Raw genomic sequence first — 20,819 nt, 5'->3', positions numbered from 1 at the left:
GGTTCAAGTGATTCTCGTGCCTCAGCCTCCTGAGTAGCTGGGACTACAGGTGTGCACCACCACGCCTGGCTAATTTTTGTATTTTTAGTACCCACGGGGTTTTGCCACATTGGCCAGGCTGTTCTCGAACTCCTGACCTCAGGTGATCCACCTGCCTTGGCCTCCCAAAGTGCTGGGATTACAAGGGTGAGCCACTGCGCCTGGCCACCCAATTGCAATTCTCATCCATGATTGGGAACTTGCCCCTTTTGCCTTGAGTGTTTCATAGATGCTCATATTAATTTGAATGAAGAACAAATTAATTTAAATAAGTAGGATGGGAGTGCTCTATACATATATGGGAGAATGATGGCCTCTGCATATCTGTATCAGTGGAATATAACATAGTGGTTCTACACATATGTGTTGGATAGACTTAAAACTCATCTAATGCACAGACACACACCCCAACAAAGGAATTTCTTGGACTCCTCTGAAATCAATCCCATTTTCATAATCCCTACCCTTATACTGAAATCTCATGGATAAAACTTAAGTTGATTCTACCTTCTGTCTTCCTCCTTCTCCACTCCGTAGAGGAAACTCAATGTAATTCTCTGAATCAGATGTCCTAGAGCCATATGGTTTGAGATAAAAAGGGGACTTGATTCTAATTACTGGCAGCAACATCACCCGGGCTGCCCAGACCTCCCTCTCCTTCACAGTGTCACACTGGTCTGCCCTTTCTGTTTTTCTTTACCTCCAAGATGTCCACTTTCACATAACTGTTTTCTGAGTTGTGAAGGAAATATGTCCCCTGAAGGTGTGTGGAGAAGCATGGACAAGATGAGGAGCCATAGAGAAAAGCGAGCCCATTCAGGCTTCATGGTGTTGCAGACAGCAGATAGAGGAATCCTGGACTTGGCTGAAATTATATCTGAAGGGTTGGCTCTCCTTCTCATGTGAGAAGTTGAATTCATATCTCTGATTTTTATCTTCCCAGGGCTTAAGCCTGGGCAGGGTTTTGGTGCATCCAGAATCAGCCTTGTGAGCAGGACAGTAAGTTCTTGGGTACCCAGGCATGCAGTTTGAAAGACCATGCCTTGTCAGAGCCCTATTGATTAACCTCAGCCTTCCCGCCTTCTTTCCTCCACATCTAGGGATTATGACCACTTATCGCTCAGGACATCAACATCTCTATAATGAACAGTTGTAAATAAATTCTTACCAATGCTTTAATATATACATGTGAATACCTGAAAGCAAATTAACTAAGGCTTGAACCTAAGAAATTGGAACAAAACAGCAAAGTAAGTAAAGAGAAAGTAGACAGAGGATAATTGAAGAAAGTAGTTGAAATTAGTGAATTAGAAAAAAAGAAACCCTAAAATTGCCAAATAAAACTAAAAGTCTGTACTTTAAAAATACCATTAAAATAGACAAAACTGCCAAGAATGGCTGGAAAAAACATAGAAGAAATAAACACGTTCAGTAATAGAAATGTGAAATGGATAGAACTCAAACATAGAGGAGAGGAAAAATTTACCAGGAAATAGTCTTGCTCCTGATCTTAAAGGAAAACTTTTAAATTTCTTCCATTAAGTTTGATGTTATCTCTGAGTTTTCCATAAATGTGCTTTTTTAGGTTGAGGAAGCTCCCTTCTATTCTTAATTTGAGGGTGTTTTTATCATAAAAGGGTGACAGATTTTTGTCAATTTTTTTTTTCTGTGTCTATTGAGTTGATTATGTTGGTTATGTCCTTTGCTGTGTTAAAGTGGTATATTACATTGGTTTCTGCATGCTTGAATAACCTTGCATTCTTGGGACAAATTCCGTTGGATTTGATTATGGTGTGTAATCTTTTTTTATATGTGGCTGAATCTTTTTACTAATAGTTTTTGAGAATTTTTGTGCCTGTATTCACAGGGACTATTGGTCTGTAGTTTTCTTTTTTTATGATATCTTTGTAGTACTGGCCTCACAGACTGAGTTGGAAAGGATTCCATCCTCTTCTATATTTTGGAAGAGTTTGTAAATGATTAGAGTTAATTCTCTAAAAATATAGTAGAGTTCTCCATTGAAATCATCTGAGCTTGGGCTTTCCTTTGTGGAATATTTTTCGATTAGTGATTTGGTGTTTACTCTTTATAGATCTATTCAGATTTCCCATTTATTCTAAGTCAGTTTTGGTACTTGTTGTCTTTTTAAGAATTTGTTCATTTCATCTAAGTTATCTAATTTTTTAGCATACAGATATTCCCAGGATTCCTTTACAATCATTTTAATTTCTGTATGCGGTAGTGGACGTGTTTGCTTCCACCAAGAGCAAGTGCCTTGTCCAGCTTGAGTACGGCTATAGGTATCCCTGGGCAGCGACCCCTCCTGGCTCAGTGTGAGGACAGGAATCTGCTAAGGCTCCGTAGCCAACTTGCTAGGCCTCGGTCTGTCCCGCACTAGTTTAAGAGCGGGAGAATCTAGCTTCAAACTGCACCTCTGCTTGGGATCTTGCACAAGCCTCTACCTGGCTTTGGGCCTTGGTACCCATCTTGGCTGATTGATTAAGATGCCCTACAAGTTTCCTTTTAGTTTTGACAATGTTTCCTGTATTCACCTAGGGCAGGGATTCTAAACTGATTTTAGATATTAGGGGCCTCTTTGAGAATTGTTTGCCCTTTTCTTAGAAACACGCTTCACTGGGTGCCGTGGCTCACACCTGTAATCCCAGCACCTTGGGAGGTGGAGGCAGGCAGATCACTTGAGGCTAGGAGTTCAAGACCAGCCTGGCCAACATGGTGAAACCCCGTCTCTACTAAAAATACAAAAATTAGCTGGGCATGGTGGTGTGTGCCTGTAATCCTGGCTACTTGGGAGGCTGAGACAGGAGAATCGTTGGAACCTGGGAGACAGAGGCTGGCCACTGTACTCCAGCCTAGGTGACAGAGTGAGACTCTATCTCAAAAAAAAAAAAAAAAAAAAAAAAAAAATTACAATACTGTGAATAGCCACAACTGTGAAGTTAGGAAAGCCCAGTCGAAGCAAGAGATGGGTAGTGCTTCATCTAGCCAAAGAGTTTGAAGTGGTTCTGGAAACTTTGGTGGTGGTCTTGGAGGTGGCTTTAGTGGAAATGACAGCTTTGGTCGTGGAGGAAACTTCAGTGGTTGTGGTGGTTTTGGTGGCAGGCATGGTGGTGGTGGATATGGTGGCAATGGGGATGGCTATAATGGATTTGGTAATGATGGAAGCAATTTTGGAGGTAGTGGAAGCTACAATGATTTTGGCAATTACAACGATCAGTCTCCAAATTTTGGATTCATGAAGGGAGGCAACTTTGGAGGCAGAAGCTCTGACCCCTATGGTGGTGGAGGCCAATACTTTGCCAAACCACAAAACCAAGGTGGCCATGGAGGTTCCAGTAGTGGTAGTAGCTATGGCCGTGGCAGAAGATTTTAATTACTTCTAGGAAACAAAGCTTAGCAGGAGAGGAGAGCCAGAGAAGTGACAGGGAAGCCACAGGTTACAACAGATCTGTGAATGTAGCCAAGCACAGTGGTGGCAGGGCCTAGCTGCTGCAAAGAAGACATGCTTTAGACAAATATTCATGTGTATGGGCAAAAAACTCTAGGACTGTATTTGTGACTAATTGAGTAACATGTTATTTTAGTTTCTGTTCTGTGGAAAGTATAAAGCATTCCAACAAAGGGTTTTAATGTAGATTTTTTTTTTTTTTTGCACCCATACTGTTGATTGCTAAATGTCTAACCATGATGCTGAATAAATCTGTCTTTTCTTTTTTTAAAATGTACTTCTAGTTATAATTTTTGTCTTAAAGTCTATGTATTAGGGTACTTCAGAGGAACAGAACCAATGAAACAAAACCAATGTTAGAGAATTGGCTTGTGTGATTGTAGGGATGGACAAATCTGAAATTTGCAGGGCATACTCGCAGGCTGGAGATTCAGGAAAGAGGTAATGTTGTAGTTTTGAGTTCAAAGGCAGTCTGGAGTCAGAATGCCTCCTTCCTCTGTGGGACCTCAGTCTGTTTCCTCTTAAGGCTTTCAACTGATTGGATGAGGCCCACCTGCATCATGAAGGGTAATCTCTTTTACTCAAAGTCTACAAATTTAAATATCAATCATATATGTATGTGTGTGTGTGTGTATATATATATATATATATTTTTTTTTTTTTTTTTTTTTTTTTTTTCTTTTTTTGAGACAGAGTCTCACTCTGTTGCCAAGGCTGGAGTGCAATGGTGCTATCTTGGCTCACTTCAACCTCTGCTGCCTGTGTTCAAGCAATTCTCCTGCCTCAGCCTCTCAAGTAGCTAGGATTACAGGCACCCACTACCACGACTGGCTAATTTTTTTGTGTGTTTTTAGTAGAGATGGGGTTTCACCATGTTGGCCAGGTTGGTCTTGAACTCATGATCTCAGCTGATCCGCCCACCTTGGCCTCCCAAAGTGCTGGGATTACAGGCGTGAGCCACCGCCTTCCATAAAGGTTGAGCTAATTGAATTCCCACCAACAGTGTAAAAGCATTCTTATTTCTCTGCAACCTCTTCAGCATCACCATTCCGACTAGCATGAGATGGTATCTCACTGTGGTTTTGATTTTCATTTCTCTAATGATCAGTGATGTTGACCTTTTTTACATATGTTTGTTGGCTGCATATATATCTTCTTTTGAGAAGTGTCTGTTCATGTCCTTTGCCCACTTTTTAATGGGATTGTGTTCTTTTCTTGTAAGTTTATTTAAGTTCTTTGTAGATTCCTGATATTAGACCTTTGTCAGATGGATAGATTGCAAAAATGTACTCCATTTTTGTAAGTTGCCTGTTCAGTCTGATGATAGTTTCTTTTGCTGTGCAGAAGCTCTTTAGTTTAATTACATCTCATTTGTCAATTTTTGCTTTTGTTGCAATTGCTTTTTTTTTTTTTTAATTTTGTATTTTTTTTTGTTGCAATTGCTTTTGGCAATTTCACCATGAAATCTTTGCCCATGGCTATGTACTGAATGGTATTGCCTAGATTTTCTTCTAGGGTTTTTATAGTTTTGGGTTTTACATTTAAATCTTTAATACATCTTGAGTTAATTCTTGTATGAAGTGTAGGGAAAGAGTCCAGTGTCAATTTTCTGCATATGGGTAGCCAGTTCTCCCAGCACCATTTATTAAATAGGGAATCCTTCTCTCATTGCTTTTTTTTTTTTGTCAGGTTTGTCAAAGATCAGATGGTTGTAGTTATGTGGTCTTATTTCTGAGTTCTCTATTCTGTTCCATTGTTCTATGTGTCTGTTCTTATACCAGTGCCATGCTGTTTTGGTTATTGTACCCTTGTAGTATAGTTTGAAGTCAAGTAACGTGATGCCTTCAGTTTTGTTCTTTTTGCATAGGATTTCCTTGGTTATTCGGACTCTTCTTTGGTTCCATATGAATTTTAAAATAGTTTTTTTTTCTAATTTTATGAAGAACATCAATAGTAGTTTAATGGGAATAGGATTGAATCTATAAATTACTCTGGGCAGTATGGCCATTTTCACAATATTGATTCTTTCTATCCATGAGCATGGAATGTTTGTCCATTTTTTGTGTCCTGTCTGATTTCCTTGAGCAGTGGTTTGTGCTAGGAATCCAGGCTTGGACCACCGAGCCCGTCCTCCTTCTTATGCTTTTGCACTTTAATAGCTTAGCTCCCCAAAGCCCAGTTCTTTTAACTTGTGCTGCTCTTGGTGGATTCAAGGCGGGGGAGGGTGGTGGTGGTGGTATTACATAATTCCAGAGAAGAGACTTTACAGTGATACAGCCTGGGCTTCCTTACTCCATTTGCTTCTTCCTAAATGACATTATTTCTCTATCTTCCTCCCCCCACCTCCAACCAGAGAAAATATCTACACTTCTGTCCTAGATCTATTTTCTGTGAACCTTTCTTCCTCTTAGTTTTAGTCACACTCCTATATACACTAAGTCACACTCCTATATACACTAAGTCTCCTTAGTGTATATAGGAGAAAGAGAAAACAGTAAACTCTGTGTCTGGCTAGCTCAGTTGCACCTGTTTTTATACTTCTCACTTCTTTTATGCTTTTATACTTCTCTAGCTGGACTCTGGAATGACCATGATGTTATCTCAAACACCCCTGTGGTATTTTGTGGCTGTTAGTGATTTGGCAAGAGAGTGGGCAATGACTGATCCAGATCTTTGTAGCGGGGAGAATAACACAACTCAAAAGCCTCAAAAGCTCTAACTCAACTCATTTTCTCACTTTTGATGCTCAGCAATCTGTATAGGCATCTATTTCCTTTTCTCACCAGGATACAATTGCCTTCTTTCCTCAGAGGATTCTTAGTCTTGACTTTGTTCATATCTGTACACCCCTTTTTACTTCTCTGACTTTCCAAGGAGTTGGCTGAAGTAGGAAGCAAACAGGCTCCCGAAATATGCTATCTTGTTCCTGAAAGACTGTCTGGTTCTGGGACACCCAGTTTCATGATTCATAACAGGAAAATCTCAGAACTTCTATGTATGCGGACTAATTGGATTAGTCTCATTTCTATTATTTTAGGGTCTTGCAGCTGTCTGGGGCTCAAGAATGATCTATAATTTTAGGATCTTCATTGAAGTTGAAATACAGTAGAATCAACTGGGTTATTAGCACTTTACCTGCTCAGAGTAAACGCTGTCTGGTCGAGGGTATGATCTTGTAGTTACCAAAATTTTTGCAGAAAAACATCTTAATTAATGATCTTCCTAGTCTTAAGATGGAGCAGAGATCAGGCTTGTGTGTCTAGTTATGGTCTCGCTGGTTTACGATGTTGGCCCTAGCTACCACTGTTCCAGGCTGTGATTCACAGGTGAGAGATTGGCTTTGTCTATAAGATGGACATGGTAGGTGTGCAGAGGGTAATAACAGGTGGCAGGATAGGTTTTCCTACTTCAGTGCAGGTTCAGTTTGGATGAAAAAATTCAGAGGTGAAGTGGTCAACCTGTAAATCTTACAGCTAGGCTGATCATGGCCATGCCAAACCCTGTAGCATTATATGCAGAAGATTTGGGAACCTGTGTTTGGATAATCATTTTTTGGTAGCTGAAACACAGTCATTGGACTGAAGTTGAGGATTCTCTTCCAAAAGGACTGACAATAATCAAGTCAAATAGCAATGACAGAGGTCCATATAATTACTCCTAAACAGGGACCAGGTTGGGAGGTAATTAAACTAATTGAGGGACTTGAATCAGGAAACATGACAAAGAAAAATTTGTTATGAGTACAGGGACATTTCACATAAGTGTGCAGTTCACTGCTAGGTTTGATTTCAAGATCAAAAGGGAGTATAGGTTTGGTACTTTGGTCCCACTAACCAGTTCAATTTGACAGGGGAGGTGGTGCAAACCTGTACAGGTTGGGCTTGTCAAACCTGAAAGAGTTTAGGATAAATTAAGCTAAGTGTGCATATGTGAGGGATGGCTCAGGAGTGAGGGGGAAATCAATGGATGGGACCAGTTGACATTTCCGCTCTGCAAATCTAGATAAGACAAGTGGAGAGAAATTAAGAGAGCCAGGGCTGACACAAAGACTCTTTCATTCTAATGATCATACAGTTAATTTCCAGGAAAGACAAAACTAGGGTCAGGAAAACAGCAAACAGGTGGGAGCTTAAAGTATTATGGAAATATTACAAAGATTTCAAAATTGGTCTGAATTTTCTTGTGTCTTTATTTCGGATGGTGCAGCAGACAACTTCCTGAGTTCACGTCCTCTCACCTCCTGTTTAAGCAAAGGAAAGAAAAACCCAAATCAGTGTTACAGGTTTTGGAAGATCTCCCTGGATTAACGTAGGTCAGTTTTTTATCCTAGGGAAAGCACAGAGGATGCCTTCTATCTCAATGTTTCCCTTATTTTATTGATTAATCTTTCACTTTTTCATTCACTTAACACTTAATCATCGCTTAGTACTGCAAAGATCCACTAGGAGTATAAAATAAACAAAACAACATTTCTGCTTTCTAGTTACTCCCAAGGCCACTCTCCAGCCAGTTCTCCTGGGAATCAGCGAAATTACAGCCCTGTTAGGCACCATTGAACTTCTATTTCCAGTGATGGGGAAATAGTCAAGCATGGGCTGGGAGCTTAGTTGTATAAAGCAGCCAGTTGCTATGGAGAGTTCAAACATATGAGAGTGCAAGAATTTGGTTTGGGTGACCTTGTCCATGTAAGATGGTCAAGACCATTGTGACCATCAGCTCTGGTTAGAAACCTTGCTATGCCATTTAATAATGTGACCCCGAGATGCTGGGTTACTTGTACTGTACTTGGTTTCTTCATCTGTCACATAAAAATAATGATATACATCTACCTTGATATAATTTTAAATTATATCAATATATGTTAATTGCTTAGTGCAGTGCCTGACACACAGTAATTGTCTAATAGATTGTGGCTATTATTTTCTCTCTGGACATTTGATTTCCTAACTGCAAAACGAGCAAATGATCCTGACAGCCCACCCAAATGTGTGTGTGTGTGTGTGTGTGTGTTTTTAAGATGGAGTTCTACTTTTATTGCCCAGTCTGGAGTGCAATGGATGGTGCGATCTCGGCTCACCACAACCTCTGCCTCCTGGGTTTAAGCAATTCTCCTGCCTCAGCCTCCCGAGTAGCTGAGATTACAGACATGCACCACCATGCCTGGCTAATTTTGTATTTTTAGTAGAGATGGGATTTCTCCATGTTGGTCAGGCCGGTCTCGATCTCCCGACCTCAGGTGATCCGCCCACCTCGGCCTCCCAAAGTGCTGGGATTACAGGCATGAACCACCATACCCGGCCTTTTAAAACTTTTTATTAGAGCAATCCTCCCTCTTCCCACTCCAAGCAAGGTTAGCCCCGATCAATTTTCCCTATCTTAGGATGTCAAAACTTCTTCTTTTACTCACCTGAAGGACAGGATTAGATTCCTTCTGGTGGTTTGTATTTTATAACACAGGTTACATCACATTCTAATTTAAGCTTGAAGTTGTTAAGGTTGCCTTCACAGCCAGAGAAGACAAAAGCTTCACATCTTTTGGAGGTTCTGTTGTAGAAATATCTAAAGTGAACTTCATAGCAGCTTCCAACATTCATGTCCAATTTGCAGGGATCTGCATGAGAGGTTCCCATTGAGTTAGCGGGAATTGGTTAGGACTCAGGAGGAGAACTTGTCTTTATGGACCCTTAAAAATTCCTACCTTTAGCCTGGAACTATTCTCATATTCAAGGACTCTGAAAGACATCTGGTTTTCTTTTGGAATTAGTTACTTGGAAAAGTCGCCCTTGCACAATGCAAATTGGTTACAATTCCAGGTTGTTGTCATGAACAGTGTATTGGAAAAGGAGAAGTAGTGATCAGTGAAGAAGGAGGTTCCACCACTAGCTTGTGCAGGGCGATGAGGTTTCCTACATTTCCTATCTTACAGTTTATTAAAGTACAGTATCCTCCTGCTTCCCCACATCATCTTTCTTTCCTTTTAATTGCCCACATTGGACATGCAATTCAGAGTGCCTCTTCCCCAGTTTTCATACATTCACTGCACTACCTATACTTCAAAATTTAGGTAACCGTGCCTGCTGCTATCCTCAAAGCAGGATGCATACTAAAATGCTAAAATGCATAACCTTGGGGTGATGCTCTTTCATTCTAATACCCCGTAATCTTCTCCTTTCTTGCCTTCCCAGAGGCAAACCCTCTGTTTTTATTGTTAAGAGTTGGGTAGTAAGTGGTTGGAACAGCCACAATCATGGTTGCATTGACAATCCAGCAATTGTTACCCACCTTACTCAAGCAGCCAGCCTGGAATTTACTCTCTGGTAAAGTTATATGCATAATCTTATTTCACACTCACAAATACCCTCTGCAGCAGGCACTTTTCTGGTCTTCATTTTACACACAGGGAAACTGAGACTAAGAGAATAAGTGGTTGAGTGACTTGTCCAAGGTCACACATCTGCTAAGTGAACAGGACCAGAACTTGGAGTGTCTGACTTATGGTATAAACTGTGCTACTTTCTTATCCCCTGGAAGCGCTGAGCCTGCACACACTACAGAATAAAGTCTCATTGCCTCTCACATTTACATTGTGAGCTCCTCTGAACAGGAATCATCTGTCCGAGAGTTCTGTATGTGTCCATAGCCCAGATACTGAAAATGTCTTAATTTGCTCTGTCTCCAACCCCCTTTCTCTCTCATCCCAATACATACTCTTCAATGGTCTGGGATCTTTGAAATTTGTCACAAAACCTCTGATTCAAAATCCTTCCAGTCCTTTGGATCTCCTGTAAAAGACTGGAAAGGACTTTGTGTCATTTCTGTTTTTTCTCATCAAACATCCAAAGGACCCCTAGTGTAAGTAATGCCCTGAGCCAAGGGATTAAGTATCTATGGGTATTGAGTCAAAGGGTTAAGTGTCTATGAGTATTGAGTCAAGGGACTAAGTGTCTGTGGGTATTGCCATGAAAGGAAGACCTTCCTGGACTACCTAGATAACACAATTTTCTCCCAATACCTTCTCCCTCACTCATAATTGACCTTTGGATTTATTTTCTGCCTTAGCTTCATACCTTTGAGGTCTCCACATATCTTCTCAGCAATTTTATTAACACCACCCAATAATAGGTTATTCAATGAGCAGAAGATGAAGAACCTTAGAAGAAATCCCAGCTTGGCAGACTTCATGGTGCAGCAAGCATCAGGCAGGATAGTTGTGGTATCACCTGATGTTATATTTTGGGCTTGATACTTGAGACGGTTGAGCCCACCTACCCCAAGGGCCAGGACTGGACATTACTACGTGTTGAGTTGAACAGTGAGTGCTTGGGTACCCAGCCATGAAGCTGAAGGCCCCAAACTGATTAGACCTTTGATAGCGAGTCCCATGTTCATCTAGAAGCAATAGAAACTTAAGGATCAGAGCTTCTGCATATATTTAATCATGAAGGGTAGAATCATCAGAGCAAGGAATTAAAAAAGGACTTCTTCCTTTCTCTTTTTGGCCTTCTTCCTTTCTCTTTTTGGCCTTTTATGCACAGAAGAAACTAATCATGGCACAAGAGAAACAGTGCAATAAGCACTATAATAATAGTAACAGGGTTGGTTATAACCTAGAGTACTACTTAATTCTGGGTGCTATTTTTAAGTAATGTGTATATACTTAATATACCCTATGAAGTAGGTACAATTATTACCATCATTTATAGATGAAATGGAAACAGAGATTAGGTTACATGTACAAGGTCGCTCATTTATTATGCGGTAGAGACAAGATTTGAATTTGGCTTCAGAGTTTTTATTCTTAGTTACACTACACTATGCTATCTAGGAACATGAGGACATCTTGGATCTGTTTTCTCCTAAGAGTTTTGAAATTTTGGATTAGATTTACACCCTAAAACCACCTGATGTTGATTTTTTGGTAAAGGTATAACATAAGGATCCTTTTTCATTTTTCAGTGGTCTCAGACCCATTTATTAACAAGTTCCTCTTCTATTGAACTGCAAAATAATTTTGCTTAATTACGTGGGATTGCTTCTGAGCTCTTTATTTCACTCCACTGTATACCCCCACTCCAAAGCCACACTTAATCTCTTGAACTTTGTTTATCTTAAGATTTTGTATTTTCATATAAATTTTAGTCAGTTTGTCAAGTTATTCAAAAGACCTGTTTTGGGCCAGGCGCAGTGGCTCATGCATGTAATCCCAGCACTTTGGGAGGCTGAGGTGGGTGGATCACATGAGGTCAGGAGTTGGAGACCAGCCTGGTCAACATGGCAAAACCCTGTCTCTACTAAAAATACAAAAATTAGCTGGTTATGGTGGCGAGTTCCTGTAATCCCAGCTCCTTGGGAGGCTGAGGCATGAGAATCGCTTGAACCGGGAGGCAGAGGTTGTAGTGAGCTGAGACTGTGCTATTGCACTCCAGCCTGGGTGACAGAGCAAGACTCTGACTCAAAAAAAAAAAAAAACAAAAGACCTATTTCAGATATTCATTTGAATTGCATTGGATCTACAGATCAATTTGAAAAGAATGATATCATTATAATATTGTCTTTGATATATATATATTTTCATCTATTTAGATCTTCATTAATATTTTAAAGAAAGGTTTGGCCTGTTGCGGTGGCTCATGCTTGTAATCCCAGCACTTTGGGAGGCCGAGGCAGGTGGATCACGAGGTCAGGAGATTGAGACCCTCCTAGCTAACATGGTGAAACCCTGTCTCTACTGAAAATACAAAAAAAAATTAGTCAGACATGGTGGCGCATACCTGTAATCCCAGCTACTCTGGAGGCTGAGGCAGGAAAACGGCGTGAACCCGGGAGGCGGAGCTTGCAGTGAGCCGAGATCGCGCCACTGTACTCCAGCCTGGGCGACAGAGCAAGACTCCGTCTCAAAAGAAAAAAAAAAAGGTTTATGATATTTCTAATGCACGTATTACAATCTTATTTACATTTTTAACATTATTGTAAATGCTGTCTTTAAAAAAAACTTCAACTTTTATTTTAAGTTCAGTGGTACATGTGCAGGATGTGCAGGTTTGTTACATACATAAACGTGTGCCATGGTGATTTGCTGCACAGATCATCCCTACACCTAGGTATTAAGCCCAGCATTCACCAGGTATTATTCCTGATGTTCTCCCTCTCCCTACCACCCCCATGATGTGCTCCAATGTGCGTTGTTCCCCTTGTGTGTCCATGTGTTCTCATCATTCAGCTACCACTTATAAGTGAGAACATGCGGTGTTTGGTTTTCTGCTCCTGTGTTAGTTTGCTGAGGATAACTGCTTCCAACTCCATCCATATCCCTACAAAGGACATGATCTCATTTCTTTTTATGGCTGCATAGAATTCCATGGTGTGTGTGTATAAATATATACATACACACACACATATATATACTATATGTGTGTGTGTGTGTATATATATATATATATATATATATATATATATATATATATAACATTTTCTTTATCCAGTCTATCATTGATGGGCATTTGGATTGATTCCATGTCTTTGCTATTGTGAATAGTGCTGCAATGAACATATGCATGCAGGTGTCTTTGTAACAGAATGATTTATATTACTTTGGGTATATATCCAGTAATGGGATTATTGAGTTAGATGGTATTTCTGCCTCTAGATCTTTAAGGAATCTCCACACTGTTTTCCACAATGGTTGAACTAATTTACACTCCCACCAACAGTGTAAAAGTGTTCCTTTTTCTCTGCAACCTCTCCAGCATCTTTTTTTTTTTTTTTAACTTTTTAATAATTACCATTCTGAGAGATGGTATCTCATTGTGGTTTTGATTTTCATTTCTCTAATGATCAGTGATGTTGAGCCTTGTTTCATATGTTTGTTGGCCACATATATGCCTTCTTTTGAGAAGTGCCTGTTCGTGTCCTTTGCCCACTTTTTAATGGGATTGTTTGTTTTTTCTTATAAATTTGTTTAAGTTCCTTGTAGACTCAGGATACTAGACCTTTGTCAGATGGATAGATTGCAAAAATGTACTCCATTTCTGTAGGCTGTCTGTTCACTCTGATGATAGTTTCTTTTGCTGTGCAGAAGCTCTGTAATTTAATTAGATCCAATTTGTCAATTTTTGCTTTTGTTACAATTGCTTTGGTGTTTTCATCCTGAAATCTTCACCCATGCCTATGTCCTGAATGGTATTGCCTAGATTTTCTTCTAGGGTTTTTATAGCTTTGGGTTTTACATTTAAGTCTTTAATCCATTTTGAGTTAATTCTTGTATGAGGTATAAGGAAGGGGTCCAGTTTCAATTTTCTGCATATGGCTAGCCAATTTTTTCAGCACCATTTGTTAAATAGGGAATCCTTTTCTCATTGCTCGTTTTTGTCAGGTTTGCTGAAGATCAGATGGTTGTAGATGTGCAGTCTTATTTCTGAGTTCCCTCTATTCTGTTCCATTTTTCTATGTGTCTGTTCTTGTACCAGTACCGTGCTGTTTTGGTTATTGTAGCCTTGAAGTATAGCTTGAAGTTGGGTAGCATGATGCCTCTAGCTTTGTTCTTTTTGCTTAGGATTGTCTTGGCTGTTCAGGCTCTTTTTTTTTTGGTTCCATATGAATTTTAAAATAGATTTTTCTAATTCTGTGAAGAATGTCAATGGTAGTTTAATGAGAATAGCATTGAATCTATAAATTACTTTGGGTAGTATGGCCATTTTCATGACATTGATTCTTCCTATCCATAAGCATGGAATGTTTTTCCTTTTTTTTTTTATATCTTCTGTGATTTCCTTGAGCAGTGGTTTGTGGTTCTCCTTGAAGAAGCCCATTACTTGTTAGCTGTATTCCTAGGTATTTTATTCTTTTTGTGGCAATTGTGAATGGGAGTTCATTTATGATTTAGCTGTCTGCTTTCCTGTTTTTGGAATATATAGGAATGCTAGCAATTTTTGCATTCAGATTTTGTATCCTGAGAGTTTGCTGAAGTTGCTTATCAGGTTAAGATGCTTTTGGGTTAAGACAATGGGGTTTTCTATATCTAGGATTATGTCATCTGCAAACAAAGATAATTTGACTTCCTCTCTTCCTGTTTGAATGTGCTTTATTTCTTTCTCTTGCCTGATTGCCCTGGCCAGAACTTCCAATACTACATTGAATAAGGAGTGATGAGAGAGGGTATCCTTTTTCTTGTGCTGGTTTTCAAGGGGGAATGCTTCCAGCTTTTGCCCATTTGGTATGTTATTGGCTGTGGGTTTGTCATACATGGCCTTATTATTTTGAGGTATGTTCCTTCAATATCTAGATCATTGAGTGTTTTTAACATGAAGGGATGTTGAATTTTATTGAAGGCCTTCTCTGTGTTTATTGAGATAATCATGTGGTTTTCATCTTTAGCTCTGTTTATGTGATGAATCACATTTATTGATTTGCGTATGTTGAACCAATGTTGCATCCTGGGGATGAAGCCAACTTGATCATGGTGGATAAGCTTTTTAATATGCTGCTGGATTTGATTTGCCAGTATTTTATTGAGGACTTTTGCATCAGTGTTCATCAGGGTTATTGGTCTGAAGTTTCCTTTTTTTTTTTTTTTTTGTATCTCTGCCAGGTTTTGGTATCAGGATGATGCTGGCTTCATAAAATGAGTTAGGGAGGAGTCCCTCCTTTTCAGTTTTTTGGAATAGTTTCAGTAGAAATGGTACCAGCTTTTCTTTTTTTCTTTTTCCTTTTTTTTTTTTATTGAGATGGAGTCTCATTCTGTCACCCAGGCTGGAATGCAGCGGTGTGATTTCGGCTCACTGCAACCTCTGCCTCCCAGATTCAAGTGATTCTCCTGCCTCAGCCCCCTGAGTATCTGGGATTACAGGCTTGCATCACCACGCCTGGCTAGTTTTTGTATTTTTAGTAGAGACCTGCCTCAGCCTCCAAAACTGTTGGGATTACAGGTGTGAGCCACCGTGCCTGGCTGGTATCAGCTTTTCTTTTTACCCCTGGTAGAATTCAGCTGTGAATCCATCTGGTCCTGGGCTTTTTGTTGTTGTTGTTGTTGTTAGGCTATTTATTACTGTCTCAGTTTCAGAATTCATTATTGGTCTATTCAGAGTTTCGATTTTTTCCTGGTTCAGTCTTGGGAGGGTATACGTGTCCAGGAATTTATCAATTTCTTCTGGATTTTCTATTTTATGTGCATAGAGGTGTTTATAGTGTTCTCTAATGGTAGTTTGTATTTCTGTGGGGTCAGTGGTAATGTCTTCCTTATCATTTCTAATTGTGTTTATTTGATTCTTCTCTCTTTTCTTCTTTATTAGTCTACCCTGCAGTCTATCGATTTTATTGATTTTTTCCCCAAAAATCAGCTCCTGGATTTGTTCATTTTTTGAAGAGGTTTTTTGTGTCTTTGTCTCCTTCAGTTCAGCTCTGATTTTGGTTATTTCTTGTTTTCTTCTAGTTTTGGGGTTTATTTGCTCTTGATTCTTTGCTTCTTTTAGTTGTAATGTTAGATTGTTAACTTGAGATCTTAGAGGTGGGCATTTAATGCTATAAATTTCCCTCTCAACACTGCTTTAGCTGGATCCTAGAGATTCTGGTATGTTATCGCTTGGTTCTCATTAGTTTCAAAGAACTTCTTGATTTCTGCCTTAATCTTATCATTTACCAAGGAGCAGATTGTTCAATTTCCATGTAGTTCTGTTGTTTTGAGTGAATTTCTTAATCTTGAATCCTAATTTGATTGTGCTGTGGTCTGAGAGACTGTTTATTACGATTTCAGTTCTTTTGCATTTGTTGAGGAGTGATTTACTTTTGATTATGTAATCAATTTTGGAGTAAGTGCCATGTGGTGATGAGAAGAATGCATATTCTGTTGCTTTTGGGTGGAAAGTTCTGTAGATATGTATCAGGTCTGCTTGATTCAGAACTGAGTTCAAGTCCTGAATATCTTTATTAATTTCCTGTCTTGATAAGCTGTCTAACATCGTCAGTGGGGTGTTAAAGTCTCCCACTATTATTGTGTGGGAGTCTAAGTCTCTTCATAGGTCTCTAAGAACTTGCTTTATGAATCTGGGTAGTTCTGTATTGGGTGCATATATATTTAGGATAGTTAGCTCTTCTTGTTGAATTGAACCCTTTACCATTATATAGTGTCCTTCTTTGTCTTTTTAAAGTCTTTGTTGGTTTAAAGTCTGTTTTCTCAGAAACTAGGATTGCAACCCCTGCTTTTTTCTGTTTTCCATTTGCTTGGTAAATTTTCCTCCATCCCTTTATTTTGAACGCATGTGTGTCTTTGCATGTGAGACAGCATACTGATGGGTCTTGGCTCTTTATCCAGCTTGCCACTCTGTCTTTTAATTGGGGGCATTTAGCCATTCACATTTAAGGTTAGCATTATGTGTCAATTTGATCCTGTCATCATGATGCTAGCTGGTTATTTTGCAGACTTGTTTATATGGTTGCTTCACAGTATCAGTGGTCTGTGTACTTCTGTACACAGTGTGTTTTTGTAGTGGCTGGTAATGGTTTTTCCTTTCTATATTTAGTGCTTCCTTCCTTCCTTACAAGGTGCTCTTGCAAGACAGGCCTGGTGGTGATGAATTCTCTCAGCATTTGCTTGTCTGAAAAGAATCTTATTTCTCCTTTGCTTATGAAGCTTAGTTTGGCAAGATGTGAAATTCTGGGTTGGAAATTCGTTTTTTAAAGAATATTGAGTATTGGCCCCCAATCTCTTCTGGCTTGCAGGGTTTCTGCTGAAAAGTTCACTGTTAGTCCTGATGGACTTCCCTTTGAAGGTGACCTGGCCTTTCTCTCTGGCTGCCTTTAACATTTTTCTTCATTTTGACCTTGGAGAATCTGATTATTATGTTTCTTGGGGTTGATCTTCTCATGGGGTATCTTAGTGGGGCTCTCTGCATTTCCTGAATTTGAATGTTGGCCTGCCTTGCTAGGTTGTGGAAGTTCTCCTGGATGATATCCTGAAGTATGTTTTCCAACTTGATTCCATTCTCTCCATCTCTTTCAGGTACCCCAATCAGTTGTAGGTTCAGTTTTTTTTTTTTTTTTTTTTTTTTCCCCAAGACGGAGTTTCATTCTTACACCCAGGCTGTGGTAAAGTGGTGCAATCTCGGCTCACTGCAATCTCTGCCCCCTGGGTTCAAGCAATTCTCCTGCCTCAGCATCCTGAGTAGCTGGGACTGCAGGCACCTGCCACCATGCCCAGTTAATTTTTGCATTTTTAGTAGAGATGGGGTTTCGCCATGTTGGCCAGGCTGGTCTCGAACTCCTGACCTCAGGCGATCCACCTGCCTTGGACTCCCGAAGTTCTAGGATTACAGGCGTGAGCCACTGTGCCTGGCTGGTTCAGTCTTTTTACAGAATCCCATATTTCTTGGAGTTTTTATTCATCGCTTTTCATTCTTTTTTCTCTATTCTTGTCTGCCTCTATTATTTCAGAAAGATAGTCTTCAGGCTCTGAGATCCTTTCCTCTGCTTGGTCTATTCTGCTATTGATACTTGTGATTGCATTGTGAAGTTCTCATGTTGCATTTTATAGCTCCATCAGGTCAGTTATGTTCCTCTCTAAACTGGCTGCTCTGGTTGTCAGCTCCTGCGTTGTTTTATCATGATTCCTAGCTTCTTTGCATTGGGTTACAACATGCTCCTTTAGCTCAGCAAAGTTCATTATTACCTACCTTCTGAAGCCTACTTCTGTTATCTCAGCCTCAGCCCAGTTTTGTGCCCTTGCTAGAAAGGTATTGTGGTCATTTGGAGGAGAAGAGGCATTCCTGCTTTTTGAGTTTTCAGCATTTTTGCATTGACTTTTTTTCTTTTATTTGTGGGCTTATCTACCTTAGGTTTTCTGTGGTTGCCGACCTTTGAGTGGGTTTTTTTGGTGGGGTTTTTGTTGTTGTTTTCTGTTTGTTTGTTTTTCTTTTAACAGGCCACTGACTGTTAGCACCTGTAGGGCTGCTGCGGCTTTCTGGGGTCCACTCCAGACCTTAGTTACCTTGGCTTTTCCTGTAACTCTGGGTATCACCAGTGAAGGCTGTAAAACAGCAAAGCCCACTTCTCCTTTGGAAGCTCCATTCCAGGGGGGTACTGATCTGTTGCTGGCCTGAATGCTCCTGTAGGAGGTGTCTGGAGACCCCTGTTGGGCGGTCTCACCCAGTCAGGAGACATGGGATCAGGGACCTGCTTACAGAAGCAGTCTGGCTACTTTTTGGTAGAGCAGGTGTGCTGTGTTGGTGGGGACCATTCCTTGTCTGGACCACCTAGACTCTCCAGAGCTGACAGGCTGGAACAGCTAAGTCAACTCAACTGCAGAGATGGTGGCCACCCCTCCCCCTAGGAGCTCCATCCCAGGGAGAGATCAGAATTTTGTCCATATAAGCCTGGCTGGGGTGACTGAGGGCTCCCAGCAGGGTGGCCCCACCCAGTGAGGAGGAACAGATAAGGGTCCTGCTTAAAGAAGCAGTCTGTCGTGATCTGGCAAAGCAGGTGTGCTGCATAGAAGGGGACTAGTCCAGACTGCCTGGACTGTCTAGAGCTGGCAGACTGAAATACTAGTTGACCAAACTGCAGAAATGGCAACCACCCCTCCCCCCCGGTTCTGGAAACTCCCTCCAGTCTCAGGCAGACTCAGCCTACTGCCACTGTGGCTGGAACTCCAAGCCAGCAGGTCCCAACTTGTAAGGTGCTATGGAGGTGGGGCCTGCAGAATGATGCTGCTTGGCTCCCTGGATTCAGCCTCCTTCCTAGGGGAGCGTACAGATGGATCTGCCCCCTTGTTGGGGATCCTAGGGCCAGAGTATGTAAAACTCTTGGGTCTCTGTGTGTGCCGGAGTGGCTGCTCTGCTGAGACTCCACACAGCTCTGTGTATTGAATCCAAGGAGCTCGTCATCTAAGGCTCATGAGGGGATCTCCTCATCTGCAGGTTGCAAAGATCCGTGGGAGGAATGTGGTTTCCCAGGCAGGGTCGCACACTCACTCACCGCCTCCCTTGTTTGGGGATGGGGGTTCCTTTGGCTCCATGTTGCTCCAGGTGGGCCATCACTCCACCCTGCTTTTCTTCACTCTCCATGGGTTGAACTGATTGCTTAGTCAGTCCCAGTGTGAGAACCTGGATACTTCAGTTGAAGGTGGCAAATTCACTTGCTGCTCTCCTTTCTCGGCAGTGCTGTGACTGCAGCTGCCTCTAATTGGCCATCTTAAATGGTATCTTTAAACATTACATTTCTTTCTGTTTTTTTCTGGTGTACAAAAATGCAATTCATTTTATATATTAATTTTTTTTTTTTTGAGACGGAGTCTCGCTCTGTAGCCGAGGTAGGAGTGCAGTGGCGTGATCTCGACTCACTGTAAGCTCCGCTTCCTGGGTTCACGCCATTCTCCTGCCTCAGCCTCCCCCATAGTTGTGACTACAGGCGCCCGCCACCATGCCTGGCTAATGTTTTGTATTTTTAGTAGAGACGGGGTTTCACCATGTTAGCCAGGATGGTCTTGATCTCCTGACCTTTTGATCCACCCGCCTCGGCCTCCCAAAGTGCTGGGATTACAGGCGTGAGCCACTGCACCCGGCCATATATTAATCTTATATCCAGTCACCTTCCTATGTTCTCTTGTTATTTCTAAATAATTTGTATGTGGTTCTCTTTGCCTTCTTCAAAAATAGGCAGTTATCATCTGTGACTAATGATGGTTTTGTGCCTTCTATTCCAATTATGAATGCTTTAAATTTCTATCTTTTAATATTGCTCTAGCTAGAATCTTTAGTACATTGTGGCATAGAAGCAGTGTAGTGGTCATCCCTTTTTTTCTTGTAGATTTTAAGGGAATGCTTCTAATAGTTTCACACCTGTAAGAATGATGTATACTGTAGGTTTGATTAAAAAAAAAAAATGCGTACACTTTATCTTCTTAAGGATACTCCCTTATATTCCCAGTGTGTTAAATATGTAAACTGTCAGAACTTGAATTTTGTAAAACTATGTTTTACATCTGTTGGGATTATCACATGGCTTTTAAATTATTATACACTGAATTATATTCATAGTTTTTTCTCATTTTACTCTTGCATTTCTGGGATAAAGTTGCTTATACTAAATAATCTTTTTATACACTACTGAATTTAGTTTGCTAATATGCTGTATAAGATTTTTCTATCTACGTTTGTGAATTAGATTGGCTGGTAATTTTCATTTCTCATGCTCTCCTTATTTGGTTTGAGCACTAAGACTATATTGGCCTCAAAGACTGAATTCAGGAATAGACATTTCTAGTCTCTGGATGATTTCATATAAGATTGAAATGATTTATTCCTTGAAGATTTGATTGAACTTTTCT

At 40.4% G+C, this 20,819-nt stretch overlaps 3 protein-coding genes across 3 annotated transcripts in view; 2 read left to right on the top strand and 1 right to left on the bottom strand.

The window, feature by feature from the left end:
* WFDC10B (WAP four-disulfide core domain 10B) overlaps window positions 1–20,819 on the top strand; it is a 62,785-nt gene that overhangs the window by 17,398 nt on the left and 24,568 nt on the right. The window lies entirely within an intron of this gene.
* Window positions 1–20,819, top strand: part of WFDC3 (WAP four-disulfide core domain 3) — an 80,320-nt gene that overhangs the window by 35,118 nt on the left and 24,383 nt on the right. The window lies entirely within an intron of this gene.
* Window positions 8,926–10,687, bottom strand: SPINT4 (serine peptidase inhibitor, Kunitz type 4). The gene is made up of 2 exons (XM_030914446.1): window positions 10,573–10,687; window positions 8,926–9,116 (listed from the first exon to the last, which is right to left on the bottom strand). Exons 1-2 carry the CDS (start codon window positions 10,685–10,687, stop codon window positions 8,926–8,928), a joined length of 306 nt encoding a protein of 101 aa, XP_030770306.1.

Source organism: Rhinopithecus roxellana, chromosome 13 (genome assembly GCF_007565055.1).
Source record: "Rhinopithecus roxellana isolate Shanxi Qingling chromosome 13, ASM756505v1, whole genome shotgun sequence".
Taxonomy (NCBI): domain Eukaryota; kingdom Metazoa; phylum Chordata; class Mammalia; order Primates; family Cercopithecidae; genus Rhinopithecus; species Rhinopithecus roxellana.
The sequence above is the reverse complement of the archived record's forward strand: the minus strand, read 5'-3'. Positions and strand labels throughout refer to the sequence as shown.